Source organism: Macaca nemestrina, chromosome 11, assembly GCF_043159975.1.
Source record: "Macaca nemestrina isolate mMacNem1 chromosome 11, mMacNem.hap1, whole genome shotgun sequence".
Lineage (NCBI taxonomy): Eukaryota > Metazoa > Chordata > Mammalia > Primates > Cercopithecidae > Macaca > Macaca nemestrina.
The window spans coordinates 56,493,918-56,512,231 of NC_092135.1; the positions used below are offsets into that span (position 1 = coordinate 56,493,918).

General features: G+C 44.0%; 2 protein-coding genes across 2 annotated transcripts in view; one reads left to right on the forward strand and one right to left on the reverse strand.

The window, feature by feature from the left end:
- LOC105493204 (plakophilin 4) overlaps positions 1-14,405 on the forward strand; it is a 228,948-nt gene extending 214,543 nt beyond the window's left edge. Inside the window, exons 17-22 of the mRNA XM_011760720.3 lie at positions 2,694-2,889; positions 6,660-6,744; positions 6,866-6,983; positions 9,713-9,841; positions 11,561-11,634; positions 13,408-14,405. Of these exons, the coding sequence (XP_011759022.1) occupies positions 2,694-2,889; positions 6,660-6,744; positions 6,866-6,983; positions 9,713-9,841; positions 11,561-11,634; positions 13,408-13,656 (851 nt within the window). The 3' untranslated portion in view covers positions 13,657-14,405. The remainder of the gene's footprint in view (positions 1-2,693; positions 2,890-6,659; positions 6,745-6,865; positions 6,984-9,712; positions 9,842-11,560; positions 11,635-13,407) is intronic.
- Positions 14,406-15,255: 850 nt separating this feature from the next.
- Positions 15,256-18,314, reverse strand: part of LOC139357122 (uncharacterized) — a 65,315-nt gene continuing 62,256 nt past the window's right edge. The window contains exon 3 of the mRNA XM_071072808.1: positions 15,256-15,630. Coding sequence (XP_070928909.1) covers positions 15,479-15,630 — 152 coding nt within the window. The 3' untranslated portion in view covers positions 15,256-15,478. The remainder of the gene's footprint in view (positions 15,631-18,314) is intronic.

Here is an 18,314-nt window from a genome sequence, read left to right on the forward strand (position 1 = left end):
TTCCCCTCTCACATCGGTATAAATGTTGATTCTAGAGAAGAACCACTGTCCCAGCATCATTTCCACCCAGGGCAGGGGCAGGACTAGGGTGAGCTAAGCAAGGCCCCAAGGCCACAACATTTTAGGAGGCCTTTACTCTCAGGTTTGTAAAGGTAGGATTGGCACATGCACAAATCAAACAGTGAGGACTGCTGTAAGCTCCGCATCCCAGGCAGCTTGCTTGCCTCTGGGACATTGCCACATCTTAGGCAGGATGCAGGCTAAAGAAGAGATCAGGGACCCCCCCATAAACCTGAGCTTCATTCCTAGGATCTGCTGCTCACTGGCCATGCGACCTGAGGTGTCCTGTATAACCCCCTCCAGGCTCCATTATTCTCTCTAGATTGGAAAGGAAAGGAAACTCCTCATCTCTGAAGGGGAGCTGTTGATGCCTGCTGTCCTAACTGTGGGTTTACTGTAAAGAGGAAATTAGAGAACTCCATGCCAAGTCCTACAGCTGGTGCCAGGTCAGGGGAGAAGGAGGGGAAATGGGACAAGATCTTATGTGGATTCATCTGAATCTATAGTAAACTTAAAATACACCTGCCATGAGAAAAGGAGAGAGAAACAAGGGCGATGACGTTTACCATAAAGAGTTGCTGTAAGGATTAAACGTGATGACTTACAATGGAAGCCCTTCACACAGTGCCTGACAGAATTGCTATTTTGAATTGTTGCCCAGATTAACCTGCTCTTAACACACCATTCCTTTAAGCCAAATCATCCCCCTATGGAAAGGAAAGGAAGTTCCTCCACACCCTGTTCATGGTCCAGCTCGCGCCCGATTCTTGTAGATGTGCCATATCTCTCAGTTCCCACACTTCCTTGAGAGAAATCCTTCAAGTCCCTAAAGAGAGATATTCTTTATTTTTCTTATGGCTATATTGTTTGGATTTCTTGTAAGAAGCATGTATAATTTGGGCATTTTTAATGCTAAAATATACATGCTTGACACGTGTATCCTGTGGCCTGTCATATTTCACAACGCAAAGGCACAGGTTGACAGGAGGCCTTGAGCTGGTACTGTGAAGTGCTAAGACCTTTGGCAAGAGGAATGTGTGTTCCAAGTCTTGGCTTCCTCTCAGTGCGTTTCTGTGTTTTCTGTGAATAACCCTTTTTAACTTCCACTGGCCTGTCTCTCCAGTGATGAGCATTTTTTTTACCTGGCTGAAGCACTCTTGAACTGTTCCATGAATCCATTTTTTTTTGTTTGTTTCCCTATTCCTGTCTTCCTGTGAGATCTGCACCCCTCCTGGATTCAGTATTTAGCTCTAATTTACCCAGCACTTCAGTTCCTAAGAACCTTCCCCTTCTCTGACCTCTTCCCTCTTTTTTCACATTCATCATCAGCACTAGCAACGGACTTTCTTTTCAGAGCCATTTTTCACAAAGAAGCAAAGTTTTGTCACTTCATAAAAGTTACTACATACTTAACTGAGTGGGACCCACCCTGCTGTTTGGAGCTGCAAGTTCTGAGGGGACCGCCAGGCTCACTCACTCATAGGCAGAGCGAGCTGCCTCAGCCTAACCCCCAGGAGTGCAATTTAAAGTTATACTTTGGCAAAATGACAAATTACATGTCATGGGCCTTTTGGTCATTCATGAATATTCAAAATCACCAGGGCTAACTTATCATCTGCTCTGTAAACCACATTTATCTTGTGGCCTTACAGTGTCAGCACTGTTTTTCCACTCTTCCTAACAGTGTTTGCTGTGAGCAAGCCAGAGCCTTCCCTCCGACGTGCTGTACATTGCACAGCCTGTAGTTGAGACCTGTCTTCTGCTTACCATTGTATATAAACAGCCTTTATAAAAACCCCATTTCACATCCACTCAATTATTAGCATGGGGGAAACTAAGAAAATGTTTACTTGCACTTTAGTTCATTTCTTTTTGTTTGTAGTGCACTTACAGTTTGTCAGTTGGTAATCTCTTTTTGGAGAGGAATAAGAAAAATTCAGTATCTATAAAGAAATATCTCAATAACTGTGAGACTCCCCTCACCTTGTCTTAGCAAGAATTTCGTTATCGTCACATTACTCCTGGGAGATAACATACCTATAATTTTCATAGCAGAACTTTTACTTGGGTCATCTTTTAAAGAAACTAACATGTTGCCACCGTTGTCGTATCAGCTGCAGTACACAGAAATGTGTAACTGTACCCAGTTCACACATTAAGATCCAGAAAGATCTAATGGCAAGTATTGTTTGACAGCCTGACTTGGTCCAGATTCAAAGGTAAGTTTTAAAAAGCTTTAAGAGGAAATTGAGGTATTTGTGATGCATAGGAATTCCATTAAGGATAAAATTTACTATTACAATTCCTTCATTACTGAATGTTACTGAAAATACTTGAACGAAAACAACTCGATTTGTCTACCCAGTTTTACGCATTGATTTACATTTGCTTTCAGCAGTTGACAGTAATGTTTTATAAATGAATCATTTCTGCAAGTGACGTTGCAATAAATGTTAGCTTTCCCCTTATAATGACATTTGTCCTTTTCTTCTTTGCTGTGAGTTTTGATATTTTCCCCTGTTATTGTCTCTTTGGGGGTTTTATTTTTAAGAGATTGCATACCACCAGAATCTGAACAACAATAACCAAAACCTAGTATCTGGAAGTAGAATTTACTCTTTTGCCTTTGGCAGGCAAATACGCCATGCGAGACCTGGTCAACCGGCTCCCCGGCGGCAACGGCCCCAGTGTCTTGTCTGATGAGACCATGGCAGCCATCTGCTGTGCTCTGCACGAGGTCACCAGCAAAAACATGGAGAACGCGAAAGCCCTGGCCGACTCAGGAGGCATAGAGAAGCTGGTGAACATAACCAAAGGCAGGGGCGACAGGCAAGTCTGCGGCAAGGAGGTGCAAGTAGGGCTCTTATTCCTGAGATTGTGCTGTGATGAGGCCTTTGTTTGAGGATCCCTTTCCTATTGGAAAGGATTTATTTTTGCATTTCTTACATGCTGATAAGCTAAGCAGTCTCCAGCACTTACAACCTGCTGTGCTGGGAGAAGTGTTTTCTGTTATGGGGCCTTTTTTTGGTTTTCACTTTATTGTAACACCCTCACTCCTACATTGGTATTTGTCTCTGTCTTAGTCTGTTTGTTCTGCTACAACAAAATGTTGTGAACTGAGTGGCTTATGAACAACAGAAATTTATTTCTCACAGCTCTAGAGGCTGGGAAATCCAAGATCAGGGCACCAGCAGATTCGGTGTCTGGTGAGGGCCCCCGTTCTGGTTCATACATGGTGCCTTTCAGCTGTCCTTGCATGGTAGAAGGAGGGAGGGGTCTCAGGCCTGTTTCTATAAGGGTGCCAATGCCATTCATGAGGGTTCTTCCCTTATGATCTAATCACCTCTCAAAGGCCCCACCTCCTAATACCATCACCTTGGGGGTTGGAATTTCAACATGTGCACTTTGGAAGGGACACAGACTTTCAGACCATAGCAGTCCATAAAGCCACAACTGGTCGTGCCAACTCCTGGAAGAATTGGAAATGCCAGGATGAGGAAAATCTAGGGGGCACCATTTCCCTCGTGCCCTTGTCTCTGCTCCAGGCCTGAGTGCCTGTTCTGCAAGAACGTCTTCTTCAATCCCCAGTTCTGGAACTGAGTTTTCTGCCACATACCCAGAAAGTATTAAAATTACTGTTCTGCAGCAGGGCTGCTGTGTGGCCTCAGGATGTGCCCCAGGCTTGGATGGTACATTTCCCTTTGCTTCTGCATGACACCTCACTGATGAAGCAGGAGGGAAGGACTAGAGAATCAGTGGTAAAAATTGAAGGCCGTTTGTCATGGAGCTGTAGCAGTGACTGTAAGTTTGCCTTAGTATCAGATCAGAGAAATGTTAGTAGGATGCCTGGTGCCATCTCAGAACAGCAGGACAGCGATCTCCCTGAGCCATAGTAGCTTGGCAGCCCTCTCCACCAACCTCCCTGCTTTGCTCTCTCCATAGTGCTGATTTCCCCTTGCTGTGGAAGTTATGTCTTCCTCTTGTACCTGACTCTACCATAGCAGGGATTTTTATTTTGGTTCACTGCTATATCCTTCGCGTCTAGAATAAACCTGGCCTGCTCATAACAGGTGTTTGGTGAATATTTATTAATTGGCCAAATGACAGTGCTGGAACTCACGTTACATCTCATCTAATCTTTATACTTTTGAAGGAGTTTCTAAAATATAAGAATAATCTCAAACCATATTCTCATCTGCCAGAAACCACACCTATCAGCAGTAATGATATTTCCTTTCAGTCCTTTTTTTAAATGTATATTTTTCTATTTCATTAGTAATAAATGGTTATAGGGAGTGGAGAGGGCTGGGAAGGGGAGTGAGTGAAACCATAATCACTTATGCTCTTAAAATGTCGCTGGACAGCCTGCACTTGTGAGCAGCATAAGAAGAGGCTGAGATGCTGAGCCAGTGCCAGAACCTTTGCATATTAAGAAAATTGCTACCCAGTCTAATCTGTTTTTCAAAACCAGAGATTCGGAAAGTCTTGGACCAAATCAAATTGTCTCCTAGCTCCACACACTTAACTTTTCTCCTGATTCTTTCACAAGTACTTAGTGCCTGCCTGCTGTGTGCCAGACGCTGTTCTCTATGCTGGGCTTGCAGCAGCAGGCAGGTCGCACGACAACCCCACCCGAAGTAGCTTACGTTCCATGGGCAAAGTAGACGCAGACGAGGTGCCAAACGAGCAGAAACGCGTGGAGTGTGGTGGGTGGTGCTGAGGGGCAGGGCACATAATAATGTCAGGGCAGGTGATGGGCCATGCTGGGGAGAGGGATGCTAATCAAGGAAGGCCTTGCAGAGACAGCGCCTTCTGAGCACAGAGCTGGAGGAGGCGGGGAAGGAACAGTGCAGCTCCCTGGGGAAAGAACATTTCAGTTAGAGGGGGACATCAAATGAGAGAGCCCTGAGAAGCTAGAGGACCTCGTGTGCTTGAGGAACAGAAGGAAGCCAGTGGGGCTGGAGCAGAGCCAGTGAGGGTTATAGGAGGCCCACCCCAGCATGGTGATCTGATGGCCTTAGCCAAGGCAGGGCACCGCATTCCCTCTGCACTTATCCATGAAGCTACTGATTTAGAGCAGCGGCTCCCAAGGTGAAATACAGCGACTCAGGATGAGGACTGCAACTTGACTTTCGGATGTAGCAATATGGAGGTCCTATGTTTAAGAGAAGACGGGATGGTAGAAATTAGAGAGGCAAGTATATAACTGTTTCAAGGAGTTTTGCTGCAAAGGAGAGCAAAGAAACTTCCTTGCTTTTCTCATGGGTCAGATTTCTGCTCATGGAATTTGTGTCTGAAAATATGTAGCCTGTTGTTGTCAAGGCATATCCCGGGCATGGTCCTGCCTGGTCAAGTGTTTCAGCTGCCATCCTCCCAGGCAGCTGTGGAATCTGCCTTTTGAGCCTTCATCCCGCTGCCTAGCACTTAAAGACAGACGGGTGAACAAAGCAGCAACAGCAGGGCCCAGCTGAGAACAGGTGGCTATGCGGGGCAAGTGCCCTGCTCCCCCAAATCTGTCTTCCAGAGGCTGTCTTGGGTGCCTGAAATTTCATCTCTGTTTATTTCTTTGGGGTATTTAGCTATTTCTTGTTCCATAGTCCAATTTGGAAATAAAAAGGTTGGAAAGGCTTTGAATGGGTTGGCTTTACCTGGCTTTGCTCACCTAAACCCTCAGAATCATTAGCAACCCACGTTCTGTTGTTAGGGGCTGGCGAAGTAGCTCAGCGCCTGCTCCCCTCCTTCGTCCTCCTCCACTTCATGAGAGTTTAATTGGGAAGATAAGGAGTAGAAGAGAAAACCAGATTTTAGATCTGGTGTATACAGTTGAAGTCAAACTGTCAATGGAGTCTTAAGACAGAAGTGTTCAGTTGTCCTTAGGGCTAACTCCCCAAGCACTGGTCCATGAGTACCACCCCAATGTAGAGATCTGAGGGCCTTAGCCGAGGCAGGAAGTCCCCTTTTCACTTACTGGTGAGGCCACTGACTTACAGCAGCGGCTCCCAAGGTGAATCCAGTGACTCATGGTCGGCAGTGCTTAAACAGAGCACCAGCATTTGCAAAATGCCCTCAGAGAGGGGAAATCATATCTGTGACCATGTTTTCCAAATTCAACATTAAAACACCCATTTTTTACTTAGAGGTATGAATGATGAGGCAATGGAGGTATTTAGATGAAGGCTTAATAAAGAAGGAGGGATAAAACATATTCACTTGGGAGGGTCCCCAGACACTCAGAATGTAGAGTCATGGTTGCATGAATCCCAAAGCCCCAGTGAGATCAGTGGCCCTCAGTGAAGATGTGGAGGGAAATTGGAATTGACACCTACCGAGATCCTCAACTCAGGTTCGTCCAAGCCACAGCTGCTCCACAGAGCTCACTGCCTGATGGCCTCACTTCAGTTCTTGCCACCTCTGGCCAGTCCCGAACCTGATCAACTCCTAGGCACACCTGATCCCTTTGTGGTGTGTCCTGCAGTAGCCTCCGTCCCTGTGACCCTGAGAATGATGGCCTCCTGGCCACTGATTTTCATCCTGCACCCCTCCGAGTGGGGCTGAGGCTGTGCCACCCACATTCATTAACATCCTTGCTCTCTCCCTAGATCATCTCTGAAAGTGGTGAAGGCAGCAGCCCAGGTCTTGAATACATTATGGCAATATCGGGACCTCCGGAGCATTTATAAAAAGGTAACCTACAAGAATAGCTCTGGCATAATTAGCATTCATCAAAGCACATACTCATAATCATTTATTGTAATGAAATGTCATTATTCATTTTGAGAGGTTTCTTTTTCTCTTAACTCTGCAGGATGGGTGGAATCAGAACCATTTTATTACACCTGTGTCGACATTGGAGCGAGACCGATTCAAATCACATCCTTCCTTGTCTACCACCAACCAACAGATGTCACCCATCATTCAGTCAGGTCAGTGGGAAACGCCACTCCTTCACGAGAGCCTTTGTGTGACAGAACATTGTTTCCCAGCCAGAGAAGATCAAACATAAGCTGGTTAAGCCTGTCATCTCCAACGCTACCCATGCAGCAGAGAACCTTCTGTAGGAATCACACACCATTATAAACCACAAGCCCACTTTCTTCCTTCCTTTTTAAAAGGTTATACCAGTTTACATCAGCAAGAGCACCCCAGGCCCTGCCCTCAAGTCTGCCTCACTAAGTGTGAGAAGGGGCCCTGAAATCTGCAGTTGACAGACTGGACAGGGGAGCAGGGTGCCCGAGAGTGGAGGGCCACACTTCGAGACATGCTGGGTTATGCCGGAAAGTGGCTGCCCTGTATGCTAGCTGGCCGTAAGGTTGGAATCTCCTCCAAAGTGAATTTTTTTAAGTTTTCTTAGTGAAACCTTTTAGAAGCAGGGTCCTTTAACAGAGGACCTTTACGGTCTTCAGATCCGCAACCTGGGAGAGCTGCCTGCTCTTCTTCCTCTGCAGACCCCCAGCATCTGCTGCTAATGGAAGCAGGCCCTATGGGTGGGTTTGTGGGAATTCCTTTAGATTTTTAAGTTGGGAATCCTGTCAACCATACTGCGTACTTCTTTGTAAGTTTAACTTTGTGGAAAGAATGTTTTGAGATTCAGACTAAATTTTTTTACATGTAAGGGCAGATTATTACTGCCAAGCCAATCAGTCATGTAAATCTAATTCTTTCCAAAATGAGAAAGGAAAAGTAATAAGTGTCTTATTTTTATTTCGCTTTAAATCACCCATTCTGACTTTTAAATATTACCTATTTTATTCAGCAGTGTTACTGCTGGCAGTCTTATTTCTCATGTGGACAAATGTGGCCAAAAAGACTAATATACATGGCCGGTGGTTCTTGCCACATAATTGGATGTCCCCACTTGAACTAGAATTTTTTTTAATTATCTGTGCTTGTTGTATATGGTATTTATCTTAGTTTTTAAATTATAGGTTGCTTTCTTGAAAGAAACCTACATGTCTGGTTTTTAACATCCTTGCTAAGCTCCCAGGTATAGCCTGAAACTGCTCTCTTCTAGAAAAATGTTCAGAACCTTTTAGGGTCTTGGGGATAGAGGTGCCAGGGAAATAAAGAGGTGTGGCTGCATAACGAAATGCACATAGACAAGCAAAGGATAATTTTAGATCAGTGCGAGCTTGTCCAGTCTGCGGCCAGGGGTTGCATGCGTCCCAGGATGGCTTTGAATGCGGCCCAACACAAATTTGTAAATTTTCTTAAAACATTATGAGATTTTTTTGTGACTTTTTTTTTTTTAATTTCCTCAGTTATTGTTAATGTTAGTGTATTTTATGTGCGGCCCAAGATAATTATTATTCTTCAGTGTGGCCCAAGGAAGCCAAAAGATTGCACACCCCTGGTCTCATTAGCACATAGTTACTGAATAGTGACCTTGTTTTCAGGACCCCTTAAATATACATGCTGGACAGTGTTGACTAGCCCCATTCAAATTCCTAGGTGCCTCTTGGGATTCTAGTCAGTGGTAGGGAATACTCCACTTCTCCTCTCCAGTTATTCTAAGGGCTGATCATGCATCCCTTAACACTAGTGTGGGATCTGCTTCTGGGCATGTCTGATGCCTGGCTGATGTCATTGGAGGCAGGCGGGTATGCTTTCTGTCCTACTACCTTCTGGAAAGTAAGCAAGGTGAACAGCGCATAGACATTGTCCATACATGCTTACATGTTTAACACTGAGCAATCCTATGTCAGTGAGGTGACTTTTTAGGAAAAGTATTTCATTGTCAGTCTTCCTCTGAAAGTGTCAATTTGTACAAAACCACTGGTGTCAAGGTTTGGGGTGCTGTTGCTTTCGAGTGTATCAAGTGAATAAGTAGCCACTATTATTTGAAATTAAGGGAAGCAAGATGATTTTTTTTAATAAGAAAAAGGAAAAAAACGTATGTGAAATGTTTCTCTCTTCCTTCTGTGCCAGAGTGTCCAAAAAGAGTCCTAAGGATAGATACGGTATTATTAGATGTTGACTGAAGCTGGGCTAAAAAAATCCTCTGGGCCTTTCTGAGGTCAGGACTTAGCACCATGTGTGTTTCCTGATGACCCAGGCTTACTGGGTTTAAATTGTTTCCTTGATAACCATAAAAAGAATTATAAATTTTATAGACTGGGTGCTCTTATTCAAACACGTTTAGAGATGTGGATATTTTTAAAATAATTAGAAATCAAAACATGCCATAAAACTTCTGTTGACTGAAGAGCTATACATAAAGGATAATAGGTGGGTATTTTGCAAGCAACTGAACTGAGATCATAAAATAACAGGTATAACTCTTGCATGGCTAGTAAGTTATGATCACTCACTCAGTTTCAAAGGCCTAGTTAAGACATTGAGACACACTGGTGGGGAAACCTGCATGATCTCTACACTGTGCCTCTTTAGCCGGGCGGCTTGCCCTCCAGCTTGAGAGTGAGCCCCGATGCTGACTTTGCTGAGTTGTGCAGTGGCGGGCCTGCATGCAGGTCGCACTTGCGGTACTTGGGTCTAGCTGCTCTTCAACTCCCAGCACCTCTGAGATATTTTCAGCACCAGCTGTGTGTCATTTCTAGTTACTGACCTTTGTGTTTCTGGAGAGGATTTTCCACAGATACTGATGCTGATTTCTCTTTCTTCCCCTCTTTCTCTCCTCCTTTGCCTCTCCCTTCAGTCGGCAGCACCTCTTCCTCACCAGCACTGTTAGGAATCAGAGACCCTCGCTCTGAATACGATAGGACCCAGCCACCTATGCAGTATTACAATAGCCAAGGGGATGCCACACATAAAGGCCTGTACCCTGGTAAGACGCCAGTTGGGTGTGTGATACAGTCTCTTGAAAAGCCTCATTTGCAGGCACTCGGCCAGTGGCCTGGGAAGTAGCCTGTGCTTGTATTGAGACGGTCCCCCAGCAGCAAACCATGTTCCAGTCATTCCCTTTCCTACTTTGGGGATTGTTGCCTTTTCTGCTTGTTTAAAGTAAAACAAGCATGTACTTGTATGTATGTATGTATGTATGTATGTAGCTGTACGGTGGCCACAAATAAAAAGAGGGCTGTATCCAAATAAATCATTTCTGGCTGCTCACTGGCACAGTCCCTTTGCTCCGTCCCCTCCTGCCTTGAGCAGTCTCTGTGTTTTCCACATGCATCAGAACCCTCAGCCCGGTGTCGCTTTGCAGGGGCTACGTCTTCTAGACAGGCCCATCTCTTAACTTCAAACCAGAGAATGGAGATCAATTTCATTTACATTTTCATGGAGAAGAGTTTGAATAAATAGCAAAAGGTATAATGTGATTCTTCTCAAAGTGATTATTTTTTAAGAATAACAAAAATAATGTTACATAGTGTTAATATTTTTATATCCTGTTCAGAAAGCTGTGCATACAATTTATTTAAAGGATACCAGCCCAAAGGGTTACTAAGATTTCATACTCTTCCCATTCTCAACCGTCCAGCAGATTATAACTACTTTAGATGTTCCAAATAAGTCAGTGTAAGCTACCCCACAAAAAGTACTCTTTTCTCAAACCTATTAAAAATAAATAAAAGCTAGTGTCAGCTTTACTCCTGCTGGGGGAGCAGTCTCCGTTGTACTGTTGTCTTTGAAATTGTGATTTCACAGGACTATTTACTAATCAACTGTTGTTACTATGGCAATTAATAGCTCAGAAAATTGCAGATGCTACATTTCAGCACCAAGCTTTGTGCAAAAGGAAATGCACATACCAGCTGAAGTGCATGGTTGCTTCCGACTTGCAGCAGCCTGCCTTATCTTACAGATCGCCTCTTTAGCATGCATGCCCTTCTGTATCTTCTTCGCTTGCTTCAATAAACTAATTTGCCTCAAGTACGTTTCATTTTCCTCATTAAAAAAATAAAAATCTTTGCTAGCCTTAACAATAATGGAAGGGTAACATCATCAGGAGTCTACTATGGACTTTTGAAGACAATTATCTCATTATTACCAAGTTCCTTTTGTATTAAAACATACTTAAATATAGCAGGCACAAGACTGTGCCTCCATTGTTGCCCAACGGCTGCTCCTTCCTTGACCTGAGATTTTGAATCCCAGTTGTTTGGAAGGCATGGGGCTTGTTCAAATATTGTGTTTCGCTTCTCCTCTCTGACCCACTGCTGTAGCTCGGAGCCCTGGAAAAGGGGTGTTCCTCAGCTCAGGATCCTGTGCTGCTGTCCAAAGCCAGCCGGAGAAACCCTCCCACGTATGAGCAGAGCTTGAGCAGGAACCTTTGCGCATGGGCTCTGCACTGGCATTGCTTTTTGGGGAAACACACGCGGCCTGTTTTTGCCATAGTTTTGCTATTAGCCGCCCCCAGCCCTGAGTTAAGCAGCAGCCAGGCCAGATCCAGACCCTGAGCTGCTACCTCTCCCAGCCTGCATTGGCACTGGGGAAGGCAGGCCCTGTCGGGGACAGCACTAGCCCTAGTGCAGGGGAGACCGCTCAGCCTAATGGACCAGAGTAATAAGCACTAGTTTTAATTTCATAAAATATTTTCTTACAGGCTCCAGCAAACCTTCACCAATTTACATCAGTTCCTATTCCTCACCAGCAAGAGAACAAAATAGACGGCTACAGGTGAATTTGCAATATCATTTTTACAGAAGGCCGATTAGCAGTTAACACAGTAAGGGGTCCACGTCGGTTGACTTCCCAGAGCTGGGCCAACACGGCAGGGTCCTAGATGCTTTCCCTGGGGATCTTCACTCCTTGGAAACTCACCCGTGGTTTAAGCAAAGCATTTCCACGGTAGCCTCACGTTCTTAAGTATCCACATCGGTACTGCTGAGACCACCACGCCACTGATGGGGACAGCCAAGAAGTCTTTAGTTCATGTCCTTTGCCCAGCGGTGTCCTTTTCCCACTCTTTTTCTGTTAAGCTTTAAAATCTCTTCCAGCCTCTGGGTGAGGGAAGGTTGGTAAGCACACTTCATGCCCTCATCACCTTGTTCTCTTTTGTGTATACCTCATTCTCCATCTCACCCCTCTCTGTCCAGGCTCCACAATTTAAAAACACTGAGTCCATGGCCAGGTCTGTTTGTGTCGGTGGTCAAAGTGGACTCAGCCCCTGCCGGAATGGACCTCACTGTGGGAGAGTGGGACTGGCGGTTATAACACATCCCGGCTTTGCTTTCATGAAGGGCCTGCAGTCAGTCTCAGGTCCTTCCCGGTGCCGTGGTGAACCTGGACCATCTGGTCGCTCCTCTTCCCTTTCAATAACAGAGCAGCTGGAGTTTCCTAAAACAAGACTGTATCCTGTCCTTCAGATAAGGATGTGTTCTAAGACCTCTCCTTCTCATCATCTTTTCTCTGTAGATGGAAGAAAACGAATTTTCCAAGTTATTCATAATTTATGCCATAGTTTTTTAGTCAGGAAAAATAGACCAGAATCATAACTCTGGCTTGAAAAGAGAATTTAGCTCTGAAATCCTTATAATGTTAGAATGCATTGAGTTCCAGGACATAACATTGATTCCTGTGTGGTAAATTTGTTACATCTTACTAAGTAGGGGGATTTGGGCATGATCAAGAAGATAGACATAATAACCATCACAATTTGAAGAAATTAATGTGAGGTCAACGCTAAGACCGAACAAAAGGAAATGGAGAGCAGTGTGCCCTTTGTGGGTGCCCACGTGTGCCTGGCCTTGCCCACTTACAGATGGACTTAGCCCTGGCTTGGGGAAGCCTTTTCCTCTAGAACCATATTTGCTCACATGTCTCTCCTAATTTTACTATTCTTCTACCTTGAGATTGCTTATTCCTTTAATATTACGACTTACAGCAGAGTTTCCAAAGTGTGACTATTGTTCACCTAGCCACATACATCTTTTAAAGTGGAGAGATGGACTCCATCTTCATATCCGAAGTAAATGTTTTAAAAGATGGTTCGGTAATTATGCAATTATGCAAGGCCCAGAAACCCAATCTTCGACTAAATTAGTGATGTGCTAATAATTCCCCTGTGTCAAAGCAAATGTCAAGACCATCCTCTCATTCGGCATGCCCAGGTAACGGGTCCCTCCACAGCTGAGCACACAGCAGGGCCTCCAGTAAGGAGGGGAGGCCGCTGGGGCCACGTACCTGGAGATCTCAGGCTCTCCTGAGGCACCTACTTCTCTAGAGGTCTTAGGACAGGAAACTCAGCAGCCTGCCTGAGAGTGCAGCTTAAAATCCTTAGAGTCCAATAGTAAACAAACACATAGTGTGTGCCAGAAACAGCTTTTAACCTTAAGCTGCAACTATTGAATATTGCTTTAAAAATATGAAGCAAGAAGCCCACATTAATTTTCCTGACACGTCTTTTTAAAAAATTGCTTTTATTTATTTGCCTTTTCATTTTGTCAACAGCATCAACAGCTGTATTATAGTCAAGATGACTCCAACAGAAAGAACTTTGATGCATACAGATTGTATTTGCAGTCTCCTCATAGCTATGAAGACCCTTATTTTGATGACCGAGTTCACTTTCCAGCTTCTACTGATTACTCAACACAGTACGGACTGAAATCGACCACAAATTATGTAGACTTTTATTCCACTAAACGACCTTCTTATAGAGCAGAACAGTACCCAGGGTCCCCAGACTCATGGGTGTAGCATCAAGATGCCCGACAGAGGAACTCTTTCTTTCTAACCTTGTTTGGATTGAGGTGAAAAGTCCATCTTGCTGATTTGATGATTGAAATGTGAAAGTGAAGTGGAAGGAATGAGTGAAGTGCGTTTTTTTTTTTTTTTTCTTTTTTGAGGAATTATCAGGGAAGTGAGGAAATTTTGGGAGAGGACTTTCTAAGCTCTATTTAGTTGTTAGATCTAATTATAGATTCTGTAGTCTGGTGAAGGTGTGGGTGAGGTGATGAGAGGTTTGAGAAATGGGTGAAATGAAATGGGGGATGTGTAGGTCAAATCAAATTAAAGATTTTTTTAATGTGAATAAAGTTATGTTCTGATAGTTTGTACAGAAAAAATAAAATGGATGCCCATGTTTTATTGCTATTACTAAATGTCAAGATTGTATGCTATTATGTCTTGTAAATTTCTTTGTTGGTGTAAATATGGAAATGCCACATTGGTTAAGTGCCATCATTTGTAATGCAGTGTGTCACTTGAGAAGAGATTTGAAGAAACTGACAACTTCAAAAACAAATGGGAAGCCCAAGGAACTGTGAGCAATTAAAAACAAACTGCGATGCCCTTTGTCCCCACCACGCGTAGTGTACTTTGGAAGCACAACGTCCAGGCTGGTACCGCAGCGCCATGCCCATTCCTCGCCTCGTTCATAGGACACTTCACTGCCATTTTCTATGCACATAAAAGAAAAATAAATGTGGAAATTTCATCCTTGGAAATGTGTTCTCTATTCTTTTTAAATTTTCTGTATGTATATGGAAAAGCAGATTTAATAAACACAAATCTAACTGCATGTTGGAAACAGCCTAAACATATCCAACTATTTTGGACTTTTCCTAGTTTTATATATACTTTGTAAGACGGACCACACCAAAGAATTAAGCTATGAACTTTCCTCCTCTGACTATGTAGGTGTTTTCATTTCTTGGAATCTATTTTAAATCTAGTACACTTTACAGTTTTATCATGTTTTTCTCAGACCCATATGTACATATCATCACTCTTCACCTAAGACAAGTTATATCTGGCAGCGTGGCCATAACTAAATTGATACTTTTTTAGGCATCGTTTTTAAGAACTCGGTAACTTCATAATAATAGTGGTTGGGCATTTATTTCGTTGGCACCAATATAATAAAACAAATTCTAAATTATGATCTTGTTGAATAATTCCATGAGACAGTAATTCCTGGATTAGGAATGGGGCAGGGGAAAGAAGCCCCACAGATAAGGCAGGCAGAGGTCCCCATAGCACCACACAGCATTACTTGGGAGCTTTTCTCCATCTGTGGAGACAATGAGGGGCACCAGGCCCAAAATCTGAGGCCTTCTCGGGTCTTGCAGTTTCCACCCTTCAGCCCTAGCTCTTGGATCTTTGTGTAAATATGGAAATGCCACATTGGTTAAGTGCCATCGTGGAAAACTAGGAACTAATTTACCTATAGCTGTACTAGGAAAACTAGGAACTAACCCCCATGGCGTCAAACCCAGAAGTGTTGTCTTTACTCAGTATACCCTGCAAGTGTGATACAAATCACAGATTAAAACATTTGTACTTACATTTGTGAGTATATGGAAAGAAACCCAAGAGAAAGCTATGTTTTGTTGCCGAATGGCCAGCAGCCCAAGATTAGCATCCAAAGTGAAATGGAAATACCAGTGCGAGCATGAAGGTTCCTAAGGTCTACAAGCTGGGAGTCTTTCTGGGGCGCCTTCTTCTGAAGAACACCGAGCCAGCTTGCGGAGTTGACTGCGCAGCTACTGAGCCCTGGCTGCCTCACACCTGGCGGAGCTCAGGAGACAGCCCTTGTTAGACGACAGAGGTCACCAGATGTTCCTGAGGAACTGGCATCAGGACTTGTGGGATGTAACCACTTCAATTTCCAATCACTGACTTCCCTGAACCTGGTATCTTCAGATCTGGGTTGAGGCCGAAGGCTGTCAGCTGGGGAATCAGGAAAACAAGGGAATCGGAGCCAGCCCAAGCCGATTGACAATAACTTTCTTTTAGTGACCGCATTAGTTTGGAGTAATGCTGTAACAGGCAGCATTTCAAAAACGGATCCAAATTTGGATTGAAAATAACTCACCTGGGTCTCCAATCAGACCTAACAGAGCCAGAAAGAGGCCTGTGCACGGGGACTGAGCAGAAGATCTAATGCTGTTTAAGACTCCTCCCTTGAGACCAGAGAAAAGAAATCGCAGATACAGCCTGAATGATACAAAAGGGCATCATTGAGGGAAAAACCAAGCCTACTATTCCTTCAAGGTGTGGGAATAAACAAGCTTTGCTAAAACAAAGTTGACTTTTTATTGCTGTCTTTACGTCACTAAGTAGCATATAGAATTCAGCCCACTTCCACCCTGTCCCAGAGGGTCAGGGCTGAACTGAGCCAATGTCAGTGAGCTAAACAAGGGTTTCCTTACCCTGATTGCACATTAAGAGTCACCCGGACCCCACCCTGACCAATCAAAACCACAGAGGTGGAGTCCAGGCATCAATATTCTTGAAAAGCTCCCTGGGTGATTGCAGCATGCAGTCAGCTGAGAGCCACTTGGTACTCCCCATTCTCCCTCCATCCCTTGCTGTTGCACGACCTGAAAATTTAGCAGCTGGGGTTTAGGGCGCGGAATTTGCCTAGAAGCGACGGTTAGATTTGGAGTGTTATCACTGAGATCTTAAACTTGGAAAGTCGATGTGAGGTTTTTCTTTTTGCCAGAGTATGTCTTTTGCCTGTGTACACTTGTTAAAGGTTATGTCCTTTGAAGTCCATGAGTATCAGAAGTGATCACCACACAGTCCCGTAACTGTTCCAATCATTAATCCCTGGCCAGTGTTTGATTGTCCACCCGATGCTGCTGCTTGCACTGAAATCCCAACAGTTCACTTTATTGACTGCTCACTATGTGCTGAGAGCACCATATACGTTATCATCCAGCCCTCACAGCACATGTGACATCTGTACTGATAGCCCATTTCACATATCCTGAAGCAAACTTGGAAGAGTAACTTGCTGAAGATCATACAGCCATTAAGGGGCCATTAGCGTTACACTCTATCTTAACCACAATGCCAGTGGTTTTCATATTTAATAATTTGAGTTTCAACTGAACGTCTACGAAGTGTTTTTCATCATTGCTTTAAATTTGCCAAAGGACTCTATTGCTACTCTAAAGGAGAAAACCATCACTTGCCATAAATTGTGGGCAAGTGATGGTTTTCTCATATACTTTTTAGTAACCATAAAAATGAACACTTCACTATTAAACATAAAAAATGTCCATTTTTTTTAAATTAGCTGGGCATGGTGGCATGCACTTGTAATCCCAGCTACTCAGGAAGCTGAGGCAGGAAAATCACTTGAGCACAAGAAGTCAAGGCTGCAGTGAGCTATGATTGCACCACTGCACTTCAGCCTGAGTGACAGAGGGAGACCCTATCTCAAAAAAAAAAAAAAAAAAACCTGCGTACCACCAAAATTTATCTTGTCTACCACCACTGGTGTTACATGAACCTCATTTTGGGAAACGAGTTCTGATTATTCTGATGTGTGTGATGATTTAGGTTTGGCTGACAACTCCCCCTAAAAGAATGTTGTGAGCTATGCCTATAAGCCCACTAAAACAAAATCTGTCACTAGGCAACCCTCTCATTTGGGGGCCTCAGCAGTACATTTGATAGAACACTTATCCAAACGTATTGGGTGGTGGTTTTGTTTCCACAATCAAACTGGCTTGCAAGGAAAAGACATTTGAAAACTTGGCCATTGCTATTCACTTATTAGATTTTTAAAATACCATTGTTTTTAACAGCATTATTCATAATTGCCAAAAACTAGAAACAACCCAAATCTCCAACAGAAGAATGGATAAACAAAAGTTACATCCAAGAATAGATAAAATTGTGGTATATTCATGTAATAGAATACTAGTCTGCAAAAAAAAGAATGAGCCACAGTACATAGCCATGGATGAATCTCAAAAATATGCTGCTCAAATGCAGGAGAAAGTTGCAGAAAAGAGTGCATAAAGCATGACTGATTCAAGAAGAGGAAGAATTCATCTATGGAGATAGAAGTCAGAATCATGGTTGTCTGTGGGGCTAGGTATTGACTGGAAAGCTGGGTGATGGGAATGTTCTATATCTAGGTGGGGGTGGCAGTTACCCAGGGGTATGCGTTGATCAAAACTCATCAAAATAGCCGGGCGCGGTGGCTCAAGCCTGTAATCCCAGCACTTTGGGAGGCCGAGACGGGCGGATCACGAGGTCAGGAGATCGAGACCATCCTGGCTAACACAGTGAAACCCCGTCTCTACTAAAAAAAATACAAAAAATTAGCCGGGCGTGGTGGCGGGCGCCTGTGGTCCCAGCTACTCGGGAGGCTGAGGTAGGAGAATGGCGTGAACCCGGGAGGCGGAGCTTCCAGTGAGCCGAGATCGCGCCACTGCACTCCAGCCTGGGCGACAGAGCGAGACTCCTTCTAAAAAAAAAAAAAAAAAAAAACATCAAAATAGGCTGGGCATGGTGGCTGACACCTGTAATCTCAGCACTTTGGGAGGCTGAGGCGGGTGGATCACCTGAGGTCAGGAGTTTGAGACCAGCCTGGCCAACATGGCGAAACCCCGTCT